The sequence below is a fragment of the Hyaena hyaena genome, unplaced genomic scaffold (genome assembly GCF_003009895.1).
Source record: "Hyaena hyaena isolate Hyena2069 unplaced genomic scaffold, ASM300989v1 scaffold_565, whole genome shotgun sequence".
NCBI classification, from domain to species: Eukaryota; Metazoa; Chordata; class Mammalia; order Carnivora; family Hyaenidae; genus Hyaena; species Hyaena hyaena.
Window position 1 is genome coordinate 822,600 of NW_024081196.1, and position 19,428 is coordinate 842,027.

The window sequence follows — 19,428 nt, forward strand, 5'->3', positions numbered from 1 at the left end:
CTGTGCCTCAATTTCCTCATCAGTAAGATAAAGACAACGATAGTACATAGGTACATATTATCAGGTTAAATGAATCAATACTGGGCAAAGGACTGAGATCAGTATCAAATCCGGTACATGAATGCTGAGTATTGTATTAAAAACAAAAACAAAAACAAAAACAAAAAAAACAAAGAAGAAACATTCTCAAGAGGATACCACTCTTGCCAGTGTTCTTCCCATCTAAAGCTGTGGGGAAATCAAATTACAAGTGAAACAATGAAAAATTTCCCTCTCAGCACCATTTGTTTTCCTTTAGCCTTAAGATGTGCCACAGGGGGAGGAAATCTGTTGTGGAGCCAAGTTGGACTTGCACTCCTGGCCACTACGGACATCTTGGACAGACTTGGTCTTCAGAAAACCAACGCCACCAAGGAGAGAACTGTAAAGTCACTCTAACTGACATCAGCCTGGTTGTAAAGTCACCCTTGTTAATCACTGGCAAGAGTTCTTGTCCCTGGAACCAAAAGATAAGAGTTTTGAGAGAAACCATGGCACTCCTGCTTCAGAAAATCTAAGGAGATAAAGAGAAAGGTTACGTTTTCTTGACTTGCACAAAACGAGGACCTTAACTAAGAGAGGGAAAGTTTACCATAATAAATACAATGAGAAAAATACAAGACTCCTCCTCTTGTTTTTTATAGCTGACATCACTCCAGAAAGCAGACTGCCAAACGATGGATAAATATTCCAGAAAGACAGTCACTGGAACCACAAGCTACCTTCATTTAACGCTCTGTGGCATGACGGAGTCCTTTTTACAGAAAACAAATGAAAAGAACGGCAAATCTTGTGCAGAGGGTTGAAATAACCCCTTCTCATTTCCCTTTTACCTCTCCCCGCCCCGATCCGATCCTACTTGCCTTGAATTCCCACAGTCATGTCTTATCCTCCACCGAGAAAGAGAGTCAGCTTTCCTCTCCCCTGCTGGTGAGCTTGGCCACGGTGTGGACGCAGCCATCTCCTGTTCTGGTAACTGGACACTGAACTAACAGATACTGAAATCACAGACTCTGACGTGTTTTGACTAAATTAAACACCAGAAGGGGGTGCTCCTAAGGAAACAGACTTGGAATGCATGTATCCACAGGCTAGTCTTCGTCCAGAAACAGTCTGTTCCAAACAGGCCGTCAGTTGTAGGGGGTAAACGTCCTGGGTGTTGCCACAATGCGCTATGTTCCACCTACAGAATTTAGAGAAGAACATGAGCCTCTTGATACTAAGGCTCTAAGATGCCCTCAGGAACTTTTTCTCCCTCCTCAGAGAAGTCACCTAGTATTCTCTTCTTTTTTATCTCATTCCTCGAATGACCAGGTACTTGGGAACTGAAAAGCAAAAGCATTTGGAAACGTTATGCTTTCACTTGCAGAGGACACATGTGGTAAATGAATACTGCCTAAAACCTCTCAAAGAAAGCCTAGTAATGGTGATCGATTCCTAGAAATCTGGATCTGGTAAATTACAATGCCTTCCGTGGGAGGCAGGTGGGAGGCTGCTGAATAAGGAGTTGCCCTCAACAAGCTTATAGCATCTTTCCTAAGAGACAATCTTTTGAGAGCGTCTTTTGGAAATGCTAGCATTTTAGATTCTCTTCTGTCCTTGCCACCCACCCCATGGCCCCAAACAATCGGAGGCACAGATATGCTAGAGGCTTGCACACCACCACAGAGTTACCTATTTCCTGCCTGCCCACAGGATTATGGCTCCTCACATGTAAACCAGTAAATGTGATCCAGGCACAGGAAAATTCCACCCTGAACTCATCATAGAAATTATCCTTCTCTACTTCACACCCACTTCATCAGAGACCTCAAAATTTCTCTTCCCTATTCCTTAAAAAAATGTTCTCTTCACTATATCACTAAATTCTCAATTTTAAAAAATGGATTACTGTTTTGCATGGGAGAACACAGTAATTCAACCATATCTCTTCCATTTCTTTAGGCTAAAATACTGCAGTGCAGAACACTTTGAAATTCTTTTATTTGTATCTCTTTTAAGTTTTATGGCTTCTTTAGAACATTGCTGCTTTAGCTCCTGACGTATTCCTCTCTTTGTAGATGAATCTGAAATTAATTTGTGGTTTTCTGTAAGGTACTGCTGTCAAGAACTCAGCAAGCACTGTAGGAAACAACACTCCTCCAGTAAATGCCTTGGAAGCCAGGAGAGGCAAAACATAGTGTATGTTATTTTATCCACCAACTTTTTTTTTTTTAATTTTTTTAATGTTTTATTTATTTCTAGGAGAGAGAGAGAGAGAGAGAGAGAGACAGCGTGAGCAGGGGAGGGTCAGAGAGAGAGGGAGTCACAGACTGAAACAGGCTCCAGGCTCTGAGCTGGCAGTCAGCACAGAGCCCGACGCGGGGCTCGAACCCACGAACCGCGAGATCGTGACCTAAGCAAAAGTCGGACGCTTAACCGACTAAGCCACCTAGGCGCCCCTCCACCAACTTTTTTTAAAGTTCGTTTTAAAATAGGAGGATTAATTTGACTTCTTTGGCTAAAAGACCGCTTGTACTAATAGGATAAAATAATTTTCTATGAATTGGCATGAGGGGTGGATTAAAGTTGCTTTAAAATTTTTATACCAATTAGGAGTGTGTGGGTGGCTCAGCTGGTTAAGCATCCAACTCTTGATTTTGGCTCAGATTATGATCTCATGGTTATGAGGTGGAGCCTGCTTAAGATTCTCTCTCTCCTTCTGCCCCTCCCTGGCTTGCTTGCACACACTCAATCAACCAATCAATCAATCAATGTTATACCAATCAGTAGTATCTGTAGGAAGAAAAAAATCATTGTATTGCTACCCAAGCTGCCCAGTTGGCCCTCAGTATAAGAAATGTCATCATATATAAACTTCAGGATATTTTAGATTTTCTTCAATCTCCAAGATGAAGGTAATATTAGATATGAAAGTAGTCTTATGGAAATAGTTATTGTGACTTTACGAAATGACTGGAGGTGAGAGGTCAAGAAAGGAAGGAGAAATCAATCACATGCATCATGTGCTACAGAAAGCCCATGTGTCTTCCTCTTGTCAACCTTCAGTGACTGTCAATCCTCTGTCTGCACATGAAATAATGATGCCATCATCTATCCTACTGTCCCATTTCTTGCTTCTAATGGTATTTGCCCATTTTTTCATCCTTATCTTTCTGGGCCCTATCTTACCACTCTGCGCCCATGGCAGAGCTACTTCCCCTCTGTGGGACTCCCGTCTTCTTGAAACTTCTTTAGGCTGGAAATTCCTAAAATCTAAGCCTCCCTAGGACATGCTCCTGAGCTCCAAACCCTTATTTCTAACTTCCTACAAAACACTTCCACTTGGAAGGTTAGAATACTCAGAACTCCCAATTTCTGCCCATCCCCTCACCTTCCAACCTGTGCCTGAGTCAGTGGTCCACCTTCAAGGACCAGTACCCAGTGGCTGAAACCTGGTATTTCACCTCCTCACTGTCCCATGCAGTAGGTCATCTGGTCACCTCTACTGTGTGTCTCACCCTCATCTGTTTGGAGCCTGCTCCTTGCTCTAGTCACAGCTTTATTTCAAGCTCTCATCATTTCTCTCTCATGTTTCTGCACAAGCCAGTCTCCTAGGCATCCCAGCCTCTAGGTTTGCTTCCTGAACCTTCCCAAGTCAGCCTTCCCACTGCTCTCATGGTCTTGATTCCGTGATACCCTTGTCTAATGTCATTTGGTTATAATTCCAGCTCTTGTGTATGAACTCAGCTTGTTGTTTCTGTCTGATCACCTTCCAAGTGATCACAGGTGCCTCAAAACACTAGAAGACATGTGTCATGTGCTCTTATATCAACCTGTCTTTGCATATGCATGTTCCCTCTGTTAAAACCTCCCCTTTCTTTTATTTGCTTGATTAATTCCTATTCGGGTTTTTAAACGACAGCTCAGATGTAACTTTCTCCAGGAAGCATTCCTTCATCTGACCCGTTCCTTCTCCGCTATTTTTCCTCAAACCACTGGTGACCCATCTGAATTAGGCTTCCCTACAACCTGGATTTTTTAAATCTTTTTCCTAAAAATGCACTCCATTGTGCTGCTGCCGGTTACTGACTCTTTCTCCCTCCTCAACTAAGCTCTAGGAGGACTGGAACTGCACTGAGTTCACCTCCTAATCCCCAAGGACGACTCAATGCTCAATGCATGTTCGGTGGGTAAAGAAACAGACTCACAGGGAGGAAGGGGCTGATGCACCTTGTCTCCTGCAGAGGATTGTACTGTGCCCTACACTATCAACATCTTTTCTAAGTGCCACCGTATTTGAGTTAAGGGATGTCTTCTAAATGGCTTCTTCTTAGCAGTATATCTGCTGTGCCCTGCTGGCAAACTGTTCACTCAGAATAGAAACTGAAGTCCTGATAATGGCCTTCAAAGTCCTACCAAATCTCCTCACCCCACTCTCATGGCCTTTATGACATCTCCTGCAATACAGACTTTTCATTCTCTCTGCTCTAGCCACAGGCACCTCCTTGGTGATTCTTAAGAATACTAGGTGGGTTCCTGCCTCAGGGGCCTTGCACTTGTCTAGAATGTCAGAAAGCTCTTCCTCCAAATAACTACACTTTCCAGTCTGTGCCCAAACATCACCTTCTCAGTGGCACCTTCTTTAACCATCCACGCACCTCACTTCCTGTATTCCTAAACCTCTGCTGTGCTTTTCTCCATAGTATTTATTATCTGCCATGGGATACACTGTAATCGTTTGTCTCCCTTAATGGGTCTAAGTTTCTTGCAGGTAAGGATTTTAGTCAATTTTATTCCCTGATAAATCCTCAGCATCTAGTTCTCGGTATGCAGCAAGTGCTCAGTAGTTTACGTGACCCAGCAAGTCATGCTTTTCAAGCTTTTAAAAAGCAGTGCTATCAACAACAACATAGCTGACAGCCTAATTTAAACATGAGCAAAGGACTCACATATAGAATAAATAAATACTGAATAAAGAACCCTTGATGTTTCTTTTAAGAAGATATATCTGGCCAATAAGCACACACAAAGATGCTCAACATCAATAATCATTAGGGCAATACAAAACCACAATCAGATACCACTTCACACCCATTAGGATGGCTAAAATAAAACACCAGAAATCAACAAGCATTGGCGAGGATATAGAGAAATTGGAACCCTTGTGCATTGCTGGTGGAAATATAAAATGGTGCAGTGCTGTGGAAAACAGTATGGTGGTTCCTCAAAAAATTAAGCCAAATTACACTATCATCCAGCAATTCCACTCTGGGCAGACAGGCAAAAGAAATGAAAGCAGGGACTGACAGCTATCTGTAGACCCCTGTTTATGGCGATACTATTCAGAATAGTCAAAACAGAGAAGCAAGTGCCCACTGATGGTCAAATTAATAAACAAAATGGTGTTAATGGTATACAAACAGTGGAATATTATTCAGTCTTTTTAAAATAAAGTTTATATATTTTGAGAAAGAGAGAGACAGGGAGAGAGAAAGGCAGAGGGAATCCAAAGCAGGCTCTACGCTGTCAGCACAGAGCCAGACATGAGCTTAGTCTCACAAACTATGAGATCATGACCTGAGCCAAAATCAAGAATGGAATGGTTAACTGACAAAGCCACCCAGGCGACCCTCAGAATTTTATTCTTTATTAAGACTTAATAAGAGTGGCACCTGGGTGGTTCAGTTGGTTTAGCGTTCCACTCTTGATTTTGGCTCAGGTCATCATCTCATGACTCCTGAGTTCAAGCCCTGAATCAGGCTCCACCTGACAGTATGGGGCCTGCTTGGGATTCTCTCTCTCTGCCCTACTCCACTTATGGGCTCCCCCCCGCCCCCATCTCTCTCAAAATAAATGAATAAACTTAAAAAAAATAAAATTCTGACACATTCTACAACATGGATGAACCTTGAAAACATAAGGGAAATAAAGCAGACAAAAAATGACAAATATTGTATGACTCCACTTATATGAAATACCTAGAGCAGTCAAATGTATAGGGACAAAAAGTAGGATGGCAGTTGCCAGGGGCGGGGGGTTGGAGAGAAATGGGGGTTAGGCCTTAATGGGTACAGAGCTTCAATTTCAGAAGAAGCTCTGGAGACAGATGGTAGTGATACTAAGAACATATTTAATGCCACAAAACTGAACAGCTAAAAAAATGGTAAAATGGTAAATTTTATGTTATGTATATTTTCCCACAATTAAAAAAAAAAAGGCAGCACATCTCTTGCTTGAAACTCTAATAAATACTAAAGCCTAATGCGTACAGCAGCTATAAGTAAAGCTGCTATAGCTAAAGCAAGAAATGGAGGGATGGGATGTGCCACTCTGCTTGGCACCTCCGTGCTGCCTCCTAGAACATGGAACCCAGAGATTCAGGACTCTCAGGGGAGGTTTGTGGCTCCACCCTCAAGGGCTTATGCACTGGCTTGACTGTTCTCAAGGAAACGAAGTTAAAAAGTTACTCCCGGCTCCATTTCTAGGAGGAACTGAGCACCAAGGAAAAATGACATCATCAACTGGTCTTGAACCAAATGTCAATGCTGACTTATTTTTTTTTAATATTTTTAGAATATTTTTTAAAGTTTTTTCTTTTTTAGTTTATTTAAAGTTTATTCATTTTTGAAAGAGAGAGACAGGGGAGGGGCAGAGAGAGAGAGAATCTGAAGCAGGGTCCAGGCTCTGAGCTGTCAGCACAGGGCCCAAAGAGGGGCTTGGACTCACGAACCCCGAGATCATGACACGAGTCTAAGTCGGATGCTTAACCGCGTGAGCCACCCAGGCACGCCCCTCCCTCCATGTTAATTTTTACAGAATCACTTCACATCTCAGTGGCAGAGGAGACTATCAGGGGACAAAGAGCCACATTAAGTCACTGGCACTCATATCTCACTATCATTAATAATTCACGTTCTCTGAGCACTTTTCCATAATAACTCAGTCCTCAAAAACAATCCTATCACATAGGTATGAAGGGCGATTGTATGATCTCCAATTTACAAAGGGGTAAAGGTACAAATTCAGTGGACGTTACCCACAGAGAATCACTGAAGTGGGGCTGACTGTAGGGTAACTGTTCGCATTTATCAAGGATTTATTAAGACTCTGGCTCAACATTTCCATGGACAATTGGGTTTCATACTTCTAATCAGTCTCTTCCTACCATACTTGGTGGTACTATTATTGCTCCATTTTATAGAAAACGAAGCCTCAAAGCACTGATATCCTAAAATTAAATGGTTTAATAAGTGATAGACTAGGATGGACTGCTCTGAACCATACCACTCCAGAGCCTGTGCCCTTAATCACTATTTTCCTTACTGCCCATCTGAATCCTGGGCTCTGGCACTTCTGGCCCATTACGTGCTTCCTTCAGCCCTGAACACAAGTACAACTGAGGAGTCTCCATAGGTCACTGTGTTTCTAACTAAGTTGAACTAGTACAGACAAAATGAGTAGTCTTAGTCCGTAAGGGTAAATGCAACAGGATGCTGTTTCTGACACTGAGAAAAGATTCCTAGATCCTTTACAATCTTATAAAAATGTATACACAAAAATATCCTCGAGACTTTTAGAAGAAAAAGTCACATTTGGATCATGTCATTCAAAATTTCTTTTCTGTAAGCTAAAGAACCTGCTGGTGGACAGAGTCCGGGTTACTCCCTACACTTTTCTGAGGGTTTCTTCAGAACTTTCTGAGGGGGTGCCTGGGTGGCTCAGTGACATAAGCATCCGACTCTTGGTCTCAGTGCAGGTCTTGATCTCAGGGTCGTGAGTTCAAGCCCCACATGGAACCTCCTCAAAAAAAAAAAAAAAAAAAAAAAAAAGGAAAGAAAGTTTTCTGGGGATATCTGCTTTATTCTCTAGAAACTGAAGAAAGGAGAAACACTTTGTGGTTTGTCAATAGGGCATTCATGTCTGCAGGGCTACCCCCTGGGATACAAGGGCTTTGGGCCAATTAAAAGCCAAGTACTAATTTGGAAGAGAGCCAGGCAGAGGCTCCCACTGGACAGTGCTAACAGAGAGGCAAGGGGAAGAGGGGGCAAACCGTGGCAGGCCTGTAAGTCAATGCCTAGGGTTCCTTCTATCCTTCCATCCCATCTCCTTCATAGAAACCTTGGAATGGCTCCTTTACCACCACTGAACATTATAGACACTAATTCTTGCAACAAAGCCTATATGATATAGGTGTTTTATTTACTCTAAGCATTAAGAACCTAATGAACACCAGCTCTTCACACGTGTGTCACCTTCAGCTTTGACTGTGTGATACCCGGAGTACAGACCCGCCAGTCCACTAACTTTGGGGACACTGGGGGACACTGCCTTTCTCTCTGCCATTAGAGACCAGGATTCAGCTCAAGCGCCTCACAGCAGGGACAAAATGAGCAGGTTCCTCTCACCAGAGAACTGGGGGTGAAGGAGGGTGGTCTTACCGCATTCTCCTTCAGTTGCAGACCCTCCCCATTGGGAAGGGAAGACCGTCTCTTAGCGGAGTTCCTGTTTGGGGTTGAGGTAATGGCCCCTGCTTTCTTCTTCACAGTGAGTACCTCACAGCTGGCTTGGTCTTCATTGTGTGTGCTCTTCCCGGCATTGATGACCCTGAAGAAGAAGCCAGGAGAGTGGTCAGACAGTGATTTCTGGAAAGCTCAGAGCTCAGTCTCAAGGGGTAGTCTAGGCGGTCTCCACAACAGACACAAAACTAAAGCCCTACCTAGTGCACAGGACCCTATGGTCTTGGTATGTTCTGCGCCCGAGTACACTAATTTTTCTACAAACGGAATTACGTTAGCACACACTAAAACATTTACTAAACCATTGTTTTGAGCCCAGCTCACCTTCCCAGCTGTCTGACAGATGTAAGCTTCACTCCTCCGCCCCCCGCCCCCAATCCATTTTAGTCAAAGCACAGGAGACAATCACTCTTTTGGCAATTACAATGAAGACAGACAAGCAGGCTCGGGGAGTTCTGTTGCATTTCTCCAAGTGATAAAGGGCAAAACCCACCATCAATCTTACAGAGAACAAAGCAGTGCAGGAATTTACAGCACACAGTAAAATCCAGGATAACCACATTTCTCTACTGCCATGCCCACTTTTACTCTACAGACTGAGAAGTGAATGGATCAATGGTTTATTCTTTTTTTTTTTTTTACTTTTTTTTAATGTTTATTTTTGAGAGAGAAAGACAGAGTGCAAGCAGGGGGAGGGGCAGAGAGAGAGAGGAAAACATAGAATCTGAAGCAGCATCCAGGCCCTGAGCTGTCAGTGCAGAGTCCAACGTGGGGCTTGAAACAATGAACCATTGAGATCATGACCTGAGCCAAAGTTGGGCACTTAACAGACTGAGCCACCCAGGTACCCCTCAAAGGTTATTCTTTTAAAATTATCTTTAGTCCTTCATTTTTTTTCTCCTGTAGAATAATACTTGTCACAAAGTGTCATTGCACTGGGCCCTCAGGCCCTCTGATTTGGACATGTGACTATATGATACTATAGCATGTTGATAATGGTTCAGCCTAATTACTAAATGTTTTAAGCATAGGAATGCATTAGAAGAACATGCCACATTTATATGTACAATGGAATACTACTTGGCAATGAGAAAGAATGATCTCTTTCCATCTGCAGCAACGTGGATGGAACTGGAAGGTATTCTGCTGAGTGAAATCAGTCAGAGATATCATATATTTTCACATATGTGGATCTTGAGAAACTTAACAGAAGACCATGGGAGAGGGGAAGGGGAAAAAATAGTTACAGAGAGGAGGTAGGCAAACCATAAGAGACTCTTAAATACAGAGAACTAAGGGTAGATGGGGGGTAGAGGAGAGGGGAACATGGGTGACGGGCACTGAGGAGGGCACTTGTTGGGATGAGCACTAGGTGTTGTATGTAAGCAATAAACCATGGGAATCTACTCCCAAAACAAATAGCACACTTTACACACTGTATGTTAGCCAATTTGACAATTAATTAAAAAAGAAGAAGAACATGTCACATCATTCATATACCTTTTCCGTATCAGGTGACTGCAGATTGAACTCTTGGGTATCAGCATCATTTTCTTGTTAAGTAATTAATTAGCAGCTAAAATAGATTTCCCAAAAGAGAGCTCTCTTTAATTTGCCATTGGTTGTGTTTTCTTTTCAAAACTTCCACTGTGTCACAGTAGGTGAGAGAGTGGGTGTGCAGGGAGGATACAGAATTCAGTGACAAGGAAAGAAAAGACGCCTTTTTTTTTTTTTAAAGGTAAGACAGTTGGAGATTTACTCTGTCAGTGTGATGTGTACACTACTCTGTCAACTCCCTCCAAAGTAGAAGATATCCTTTTCCAACACTTTTTCTTTTCCTTTTAAATTCTGAAGTAATTATAGACTCAGAGTCAACTGCAAAAACAGTACAGAGAGTTTCATGCATCCTTCCCTGACAATATTATTTCACATACTTACTTACAGTGTACTATCAAAACAAGCAATTGACACTGATGAAATATTGTCAACCAGGCTGCAGACCTTATTCAAACTTAACCGCTTTTTATACCAAATGGCCCTCAGTACTGAAAACTGCATGGATCTCCAAAATGCACACACACCACAACCAAATAGGAAACAGGCCGCAAATGTGGGGCCTGAGTGCCCCAAGATCTAAGGGAGTGTTTCAAGCCTTCTGCCAAACCTTGAGATGTGTTTCAGATATTTTAACATTTACTTTATTCTTTGGGGCATCTGGGTGGCTCAGTCAGTTTAGTGTCCAACTTCAGCTCAGGCCATGATCTCATGGTTCATGAGTTTAAGCCCCGTGTCAGGCTCTGTGCTGACAGCTCGGAGCCCGGAACCTGTTCGGATTCTGTATCTCTCTCTCTCTGCCCCTCCCCCACTCTTGATCTGTCTCTCAAGAATAAATTAATAATAAATTTAAAAGTACAGCATTTTGAAAAAAATACAGTAATTTAGAAGTTCATTCAAATGTTACACATGAACACAGAAATGTTCGTGGTCTATATATTCAGCATAAGGCTTTTCTTTTCTAATTGACCAATATCTCTTGATTGGAAGGAGAATTGTTTTAAAGATACATCATTTGCAATTACTTACCTATGTTATAGGAAAAAGACCACACCAGCCATCTATTATCTCCTCTATTTCAAATTCCTGTATTAATCAAAACTGTTCCATAATTCTTACTGGGTTTATTATAAATTTCAACTTAAGCATGTTTTTATAAACAAAAGCCTACTTTTACTCATTTTATGTATTACACTTCTGTGTAAGGTTTTTAAGAAGTAGACTGCTGCTTACGGAGTTTGAAATTCAGTGTCCTAGGGGCCTGTGTAAGGAGGTGGGGATCTGTGACATCAAATCTGCCTTGTGTGTATGACACACTCTTGCCTCTGGAGGGATGGAGTCGGGGAAAGATCAAGGCCTAGTCTTCTGCCCAGCTTCACTCTCTTTCCTTCAAGGAGGAGATATTTTCATATGGTTTAAGTTAAAATGTAATTTCATATGGTTGAAGTTACAAAGTGGTTACCTGCATGTAGACTATTAATATTGCCACACCACGTGAGCTAAGCAGCTTACTCCAGATTTCACAGCCAGGACGTGCTGCAGCTGGAAGGCAGAATGAGGTCTACCATGACCCCGTCCCCTTCAACCCAACCCCTTCCTATTATACCTGGGTACTTGCACCAGCCTGTGGTGGGCAGAGCTGAAGCGTGTGGGGAGGCACAGAATAAGCAGGTTAGGTGAGCTCTGTGCCAGGCCCATAGGCTCCCTCTTCTCTAACTATTGGAGAAAGGGCCCAGAGGGAGGATGAGGATGGATGTTCAGATCTGCCCGTCTTGAGAGGAGTCCACATTTACTCCAGAGGTTTGCAGCTGGCATGCCTAGTACAAAACATGCTTTGTCTAGGGGTACCTGGGTGGCTTAGTCGGTTGAGCATTTGACTCTTGGTGTTGGCTCACATCATGATCTCACAGTTTGTGAGTTCAAGCCCCACATCAGGCTTCACGCTGACAGTGCAGAGTCTTTTTGGAATTCTCTCTCTCCCTCTCAAAATAAATAAACTTAAAAAAAAAAAAAAAAAGCATGCTTTGTCTAGAGTCCTCTCACATCTCCCCTTGGAGAACCAAACCAGGCAGAGAAAGAAGGTTGGAAATACCACAGCTGCCTCTTCTCAGTCACTGGTAGTGACATCCCAAGCAACACGTGTGGGGTGGACTATCTGCTAGATGGGGATGTTACACTTTTCTTGTCTCTCCCATGAGCGTCTTCCCTAGGGAAAGCGAAGCGGAGGTTTGGCTAGGAAAATCAATTCATGACAAACATCCCCTCCATCCTGTCCTCTGTACAATATCCTAGCTGCTATTTCCGGAACTTGGCATCACCTTGACCGTTGGCACCTCAACTTATGCTGTAGTCGAGTCTTTTTGTAACAAAAAAAGCATCACTGGTCTCCAATAGCTACATGCCAGGCTGACTCATCTGCCACTGCTGTTTTCCAACAGTCAACGAAGCTACTATAATTACATAAATCCTGAATCGTGGTGATCTTGAAAGGGCTTTATCTCCTACCTCTCTTAGTGAATATTAAACTCCAAAGTCTTTGACCAAACTTCAAGAAAGCCTAGAAACCTTATTTTATGCATGAGAAGACTCTGACATGCACAAGGTCACGCAGCTGAATACAGCAGAGCTGTGAACATACTTCTGAGCTCCCAGCAATTTCTGCTTCAGCTCTCGGTTGTTTTATTTTCCTTTTGTGTGTCTATTCTTATCGGCACTTGGTTCAGAGGGCTGTACTGCAATGACTCATCAAAGCCAGAGAACTGTGACAGAACAATCACTGCTGGCCTTACTTTGCCATTTCATGTTGAATACAGCTTATGAAAGACACTAATAAGATACCAAAAAGTAAAAAATATCAACCTGGTGGGAAGACAGCAACCCCAACCCTATCTGGTCTATCATCTGACCAAGAGGAAGCCTGTTTGGTCAGGTATCTGGATTGTTATTCAGATGTTAAAGTCAAATTAATTTAAAGCCACTGCCTTTTTCAAAAAAACACAACTCTCAGGGCAACTGGGTGGCTCAGTAGGAGAAGCATCCAATTTCGACTCAGGTCACTATATTGAGGTTCATGGGTTCAAGCCCCGCATCGGGCTCTGTGCTGGCAGTTCGGAGCCTGGAGCCTGTTTCGGATTCTTTGTCTCCCTCTTTCTCTGTCCCTCCCCCACTTGTACGCTGTCTCTCCTTCTCTCTCTCAAAAATAAACATTAAATTTTTTTTTAAAAAACTACATTTGTCCTATATTTTATATTATTTCAAACTCCTTACTCCACACAGCTTTAGTAAAAAGACCTGATTCTTTTTAATTTACCTTGGCTTTAAAAAGCTTGGCTTCTATTGACTTAAATATTGTTTACTAAATGTAAGTGAAACCTTAAATTCCTCTAAAAGTAAATTGGGAAAAACTGTTTCCCAAGCTGAGGAGCCTCACGCTGTTAACAGATTCAATAATTTTATTTAATCTAAAGCAGCCAGGTCAGTAGTTAAACTAACTTCTTGTTTTCTGCTCTAGCAGGAATTCAGCACTATCCTGAGCTCAAGAGGAATAACTGGAAGATATGCATTCTTTATCTAAACACAATGCTTATTCTGAAGACTTCAAATGCTGGTGGACCATGAACTGTCCTATTTCAATGATGTTGTTTTCCAATGTCCTACAAAGAGGGAAAACATCTTCCTTGGAATTGGACTGAAGGCAATAAACCATATTAATTAAGAACATGGGCGCTCTCCCTGTGAACACAGCATATAGCAGGTGCTCAAGAAAGGTTTGCTGAGTGAATGAATGAGACAGAAATCAACTCTGTTACTTCCAAAACACGGAGTAATAATAATCTTATATGTGTTGAGAACGAACTACGTGCTAGGGACTGATATTAGCATCTTACATGTGTCAGCTCTGTGAGTTAGCCACCGCTGTTCTTCTTTTTAAAGGCAAGGCACAGCCAGTGGGTAGCAAAAGGTCCAGACAACTTACTTAACTTCTACAAACCTTAGTTCCTGAGCAGTACATCATGAATTAAATTCTGAGAGTTGCTAAGTTATTTGTGTGTTGGGAGGCGGCATTTCTGGTCACCCATAAAGAATTGGAAAAATATGAAGTTAGGATTAAAATTCAGGTGGGAGAATTGTTGGAGAATCTATAGAAAGAATGGCTATGGTCTCTTCTAAATGAAGAGTTTACACCCAGCTCTTTCATCTCTAAGTAGACACATTTGCTCTGGGAAAGACCTGCGACAAAATTCATTTGATGACTTTGTCTACCTTCAGTTGAACCCAAACACTAAGATTTCTTCCCCTGGTAAAAACAGTTAAACATGCAATTTTAAGGACTTGGAAATCAAAAATCCTGTGTGTGTGTACCAGATACAACTTGAAGCCATGACCTGAGTTCCAGGCATGAATATGACCATGAGACCACAGAAATAGGACCTGTTTAAAAAGAACAAATGATTTTCTGTGCTACTGTCACACACTTAGGAAACCGGTTTTCCAGGGTATCAGGGTGGCTCAGTCGGTTAAGCATCCGACTTTGGTTTAGGTCATAATCTCATGGTTCGTGGGTTCAAGCCCCTCATTGGGCTCTGTGCTGACAGCTCAGAGCCTGGAGCCACTCATGCATGCACATGCTCTCTCTCTTCTTTCTCAAAAATAAACTTTTTTTTTAAATTAAAAAATTTTTTAAATGAAGAAGAAACCGGTTTTCCTTCTTTCTACTTCTGAAGTACTCTAGTCATGGGGCACCTGGGTGGCTCAGTTGGTTGAGTGTTCAACTTGAGCTCAGGTGATACTTTCTCAGTTTGTGAGTTCGAGGCTTGCTGCTGTGACAGTCTGTCAGTGCAAAGCCTGCTTTGGATCTTCTGTCCCCTTCTCCCTGCCCCTCTCCTGCTTGCACGGTCTCAAAAATAAACATTTAAAAATTTGTTTAAAAAAAAAACCTCTAGTCACAAATTTTTAAAAACAACAGACTTTCAGCAGTTAACTCCTGGTTTTAATTGCAGCCGTTTAATTATCAAATTATCTGCCTTATCATCTGCTCAAAATCTTGACCACAAGGACGCTTATCTGATAACAGGATACAGAGAGCAGATTCCTATTATTAAATCCAGACAAGTAAGTACTCTCAAGTATACTCAAGTAGTGAGCCCTTGTCACAAAGGACAGAGGCTCAGAGAAAGAGCAAAGAAACCATTTCCAGAAGGATGCACAAAGACAATCAACACAGGATAGTCACAGCTGACATTTTCTTTGAAGGATTCCATGCATTTCATCCCATGCTAGCACTTGATGTGTCAACTCATTCATTACCCACCTCCTCCCTGTCCATAACCACATGAGAAACTACAAGAGGGACAATGGTTAGAGAGACATAGCAACACCCAGCCTCTACTAATTACTAGCCATAGCTGTGTGTTCTTGGACAAGTTACTTTTGCTCTCTAAAATGGGCAGAATAGTCCTCTCATCATAGAAGAGCATGAAAAGTAAATGCCCCAGCATCAAAAGTACTGAGCAGTGTCTGGCACATAGCGAGCTCTCAGTAGATATTACTTATTAATATTAGATCAAATACAAAGTCAGCTGCTTCTTCTGTTGGGCCCAGGGGGATTTATCTAGCCATGCAAGTTTGAGGAGACTCTCCTCCTCCCTCCCCTTTCTTTTAGTGTCCCTTAACCTGCCTCAAGGACACATGGCCACCTCTAGGCATCCAGAGGCTTTAGGTGGCATCGCATGGCACTTTCCACAACAGGGAACTTGAGCAAGGCTGTCTGCTCTTAAGACCTCTTCTCAACATCACTGAAACACTGTAGCCACACGTGACAGGGTTCTGTACACAGGAGAGCACTCGCATGGTCATGCCTGTGCTGCTTCTAGGTTCCCGTCAAGACCCGCCCACAGACGCCATTTCAGTACAAGAGCTAAGGTTGCATGCACAAAGAAAAAGACCGAAAACAGAATTTGACTTGGTTTTTTGGTTATTATTATATTGCTTCGTGGCTTGTTTTGTTTTGTTTAGAGAGAGTACACACAAGCAGAGGTTAAGGGCACAGGGAGGGATGGAGGGGGAGAGACAGAGAGAGAGAGAGAGAGAGAGAGAGAGAGAGACTATACCTCAAGCAGGCTCCTCACTCAGTGCAGAGCCTAATGCAGGGCTCAATCCCACAACCCTGGGATCATGATCTGAGCTGAAATTAAAAGTCGACTGAGCTACTCAGGTGTCTCTATTACTTTGTGGGGATTTTTTGTTTTAATATTTGTTTTTATTTTTGAGAGAGAGAGATTGCCTAAGCAGGGGAGGTGGCAGGGGAGGTAAATCTTTATTTGAAATCTGAAGCAAGCTCCGTGCTGATAGCAGAGAGCCCAATGCAGGGCTCGAACTCATGAACCATGAGATCACGAGCTGAGTGAAAAGTCAGATGCTCAACTGACTGAGCCACCCAGGCCCCTCTCCTATTGCTTTGCCTTTAAAGGAAATAAAGGCCTGAACAGTTGAGGCTAAAAAGTTTACTCTAGTGTTAATACTGCTAAGCAGGCAGTAATTACACTGGCTAAGAACGCAGAAGTAATTTATAAAGGACATCAGGTGAAGTGAGATATTGCTGATTCATATATTATTGAGAAGCAGACAGCAAAAGGCTGTAGGGGAGGGATGGGAAATGAATCATTTATGGAAGACCGAACAGAGCTATCGATTATTAAAATTCTCTTTTCTGGGTAACCTCCTAGGCAATGTTTCATGTGACTCTAAAGTGGCTACTGACCTCCCAGATAGGCAAGTGGGCTGGAATGTAAGGGCAACTTAATTCCTAGTTCCCAGGTAGTTAATAATCTCTCATTCTTGGTATACTGGAAGACCATGGCTCTGACCAGAAGTTAAGCCTTTGATAACAGCCGTCCGCAAAAAGAGCCAAAACATCCATTGAGAATAACAGCTTGTCCCAGAGAGTCCCAGCCACCTCCAGGTAGGAGGGAGAGCAGGAAGTCATCCCAGCCCCCTCAGTTAACAGTCAGGTGTTACCCGGGAGGAGAAAGGACGACAGGAAGTGGGATTCTCTGGGGTGTTGGGCTCTCACCTTGTGGAAGGTGACTAAGTACAAGCACACAGAGGAGGCAGCATGATGGAGTTCACCTTTTAAACACAGGTGGGAAAAGAGCACATACATGCACGTCTTCTCCATCAGGCGTCCTTACACCTCTGGTTCCCAGGCTCTGTCTCTGGGCAGGTAATGAAGGGATGTGACCAATCAAGCGTTGCTAAATGAGGTCTCAAGAGCCACATTCAGCCCCCAGAGGGGTTACTAGTTTAAAATTTTGCCCACAAAATACTTCTTTAATGTTTATTTTGAGAGAGAGAGAGGGAGAGGGAGATAAGATTCAAGTGGGAGAGGGGCAGAGAGAGAGAGAGGGATAAAGAGAGCCGGAAGCAAGCTCTGCACTATTAGTGCAGAGCCCAATGCAGGGCTCGATCTAACAACCGTAAGATGATGACCTGAACCGGACGCTTAACCAACTGGGCCACCCAGGTGCCCCATCCCACAAAATTCTTTTTAAAAGGTAAATTAGTTGCCAACATTGAAAAACTGGGATACTTGCATTAAAATCTCTATTTTCCTATTTCTCTTGAAAAACAGTACATCAGGTTATGTATCTGTCCCAGTGTCTTGTGACAACAATCAGGGACATGACATATGCTCCCTGGCTCACAAAGACCTCACTCTGTCCACTGTGACATGTATGTAACCAGCCTGGCCCCATGGGCATTTGATTCTGCAACCCGGCATCCTGATCCCTGGGATTTCATAAGTAAGCCAAGAAAATTATTAGATACACAGTACTGATTGAAATCATTTCTTTAAAAATATTTACCATGGAACCAGGTAGAGAAAAACCAGGAAGACTAGGATGTGGTTCCCACACTCAAGGAGCCTGCAGTCATCTGTAGTTGAGACACCTCCTTACAAATAACTACAATTTGCTCAGACTGATGCCATAGTCAAGGTGCATGGCACAGGGACCGGAGCATACAGGAGACAACTTTGCAACGAAAGAGTAGGGAAAGTATCACAGATGAGGGGGCATCTGAGCTCGGCCTCATGGAATGAAGGAGGAAATCAGAGAACAGACAAGGAAAGGTTCTCCAGGCAGAGGAATAGCCTGGGAAAGAGAGTGATGTAAACTTTATAAAGAGGGGCTGGGTGTGACCTAAGTGTAGGCTTGGTAAGGGAGCCACATCAGAACTACACCATTAGGGGCGCCTGGGTGGCTTAGTTGGTTAAGCGTCCGACTTTCGCTTGGGTCATGATCTCACGGTTCGTGGGTTCGAGCCCCGCGTCGGGCTCTGTGCTGACTGCCAGAGCCTGGAGCCTGTTTCAGAGTCTGTGTCTCCCTCTCTCTGACCCTCCCCTGCTCACACTGTCTCTCTCTCTCTCTCTCTCTCATAGAAATAAATAAAAATATTAAAAAAAAAAAAAAAAAGAACTACACCATTAAAGGGTCGCCTGAGTGGTCCAGTCAGTTAAGCATCCTACTTTGGCTCAGGTTATGATCTCATGGCCCATGAGTTCGAGCCCCTTGTCTGACTCGTGCTGACAGCTCAGAGCCTGGAGCCTGCTACGGATTCTGTCTCAGTCTCTCTGCCCCTCCCCCACTTGTGTTTTCTCTTTCACAAATATAAACAAAAAAATTATTTTTTTAATAAAAGGACTAGATCATGAAATTCTATCATACTTTATCCTATCGAGTTTATGACCCATGGGAAGAATCTAAGATTGTTTAAGCAAATGATCCTTATGATCTGAACTATTTAGGAAAATACCAATAGTGGCTTAATGGAGGACAGTTTATACAGGATAAATGACAAAGGCAAAGTGATCAGCCAGGGTCTCCGACAACAGTCTAGGTGACAAAGAGGTCATGAAACAAGCACCGGCTGTGGGTGGAAGGAAAAAAGTGAGGTCTTCAGAGAAGGGGAAACAACGGAGCGTTCCCAGGAAGACCTACTGGGCAAGGGTCAGGGAGGAAAAGGGAACAAAGAGGAAGGTTCTCAGGTTTCTACTGGCAGAACCAGCAGATGAGGTAAGCTGATTATGAACAGTGAGGGGAAGGGAAACAAGTCTTGGGGGTGGGGAGTGCTGAAGGGGGAGATAATGAAATTGGTTTTAGGTCAGTGAACAGAACATTATTGGTACCAGAAATTCCAAAGGCAGTGACACCCCACTGTGACTTAAGCAACGGTCTGCAAACTATGTCTCATGGGCCAAACCTGGCTCCTAAGCTAAGAATGGTTTTTACATTTTTAGGTATGTGGGCGGGGGGTGGGGGATGGGGTGTGGTGGGAA

At 43.0% G+C, this 19,428-nt stretch overlaps 1 protein-coding gene across 1 annotated transcript in view; it reads right to left on the minus strand.

Moving 5' to 3' along the window:
• Positions 1-19,428, minus strand: part of PPM1H (protein phosphatase, Mg2+/Mn2+ dependent 1H) — a 257,588-nt gene that overhangs the window by 148,450 nt on the left and 89,710 nt on the right. The window contains exon 2 of the mRNA XM_039256219.1: positions 8,460-8,625. Coding sequence (XP_039112150.1) covers positions 8,460-8,625 — 166 coding nt within the window. The remainder of the gene's footprint in view (positions 1-8,459; positions 8,626-19,428) is intronic.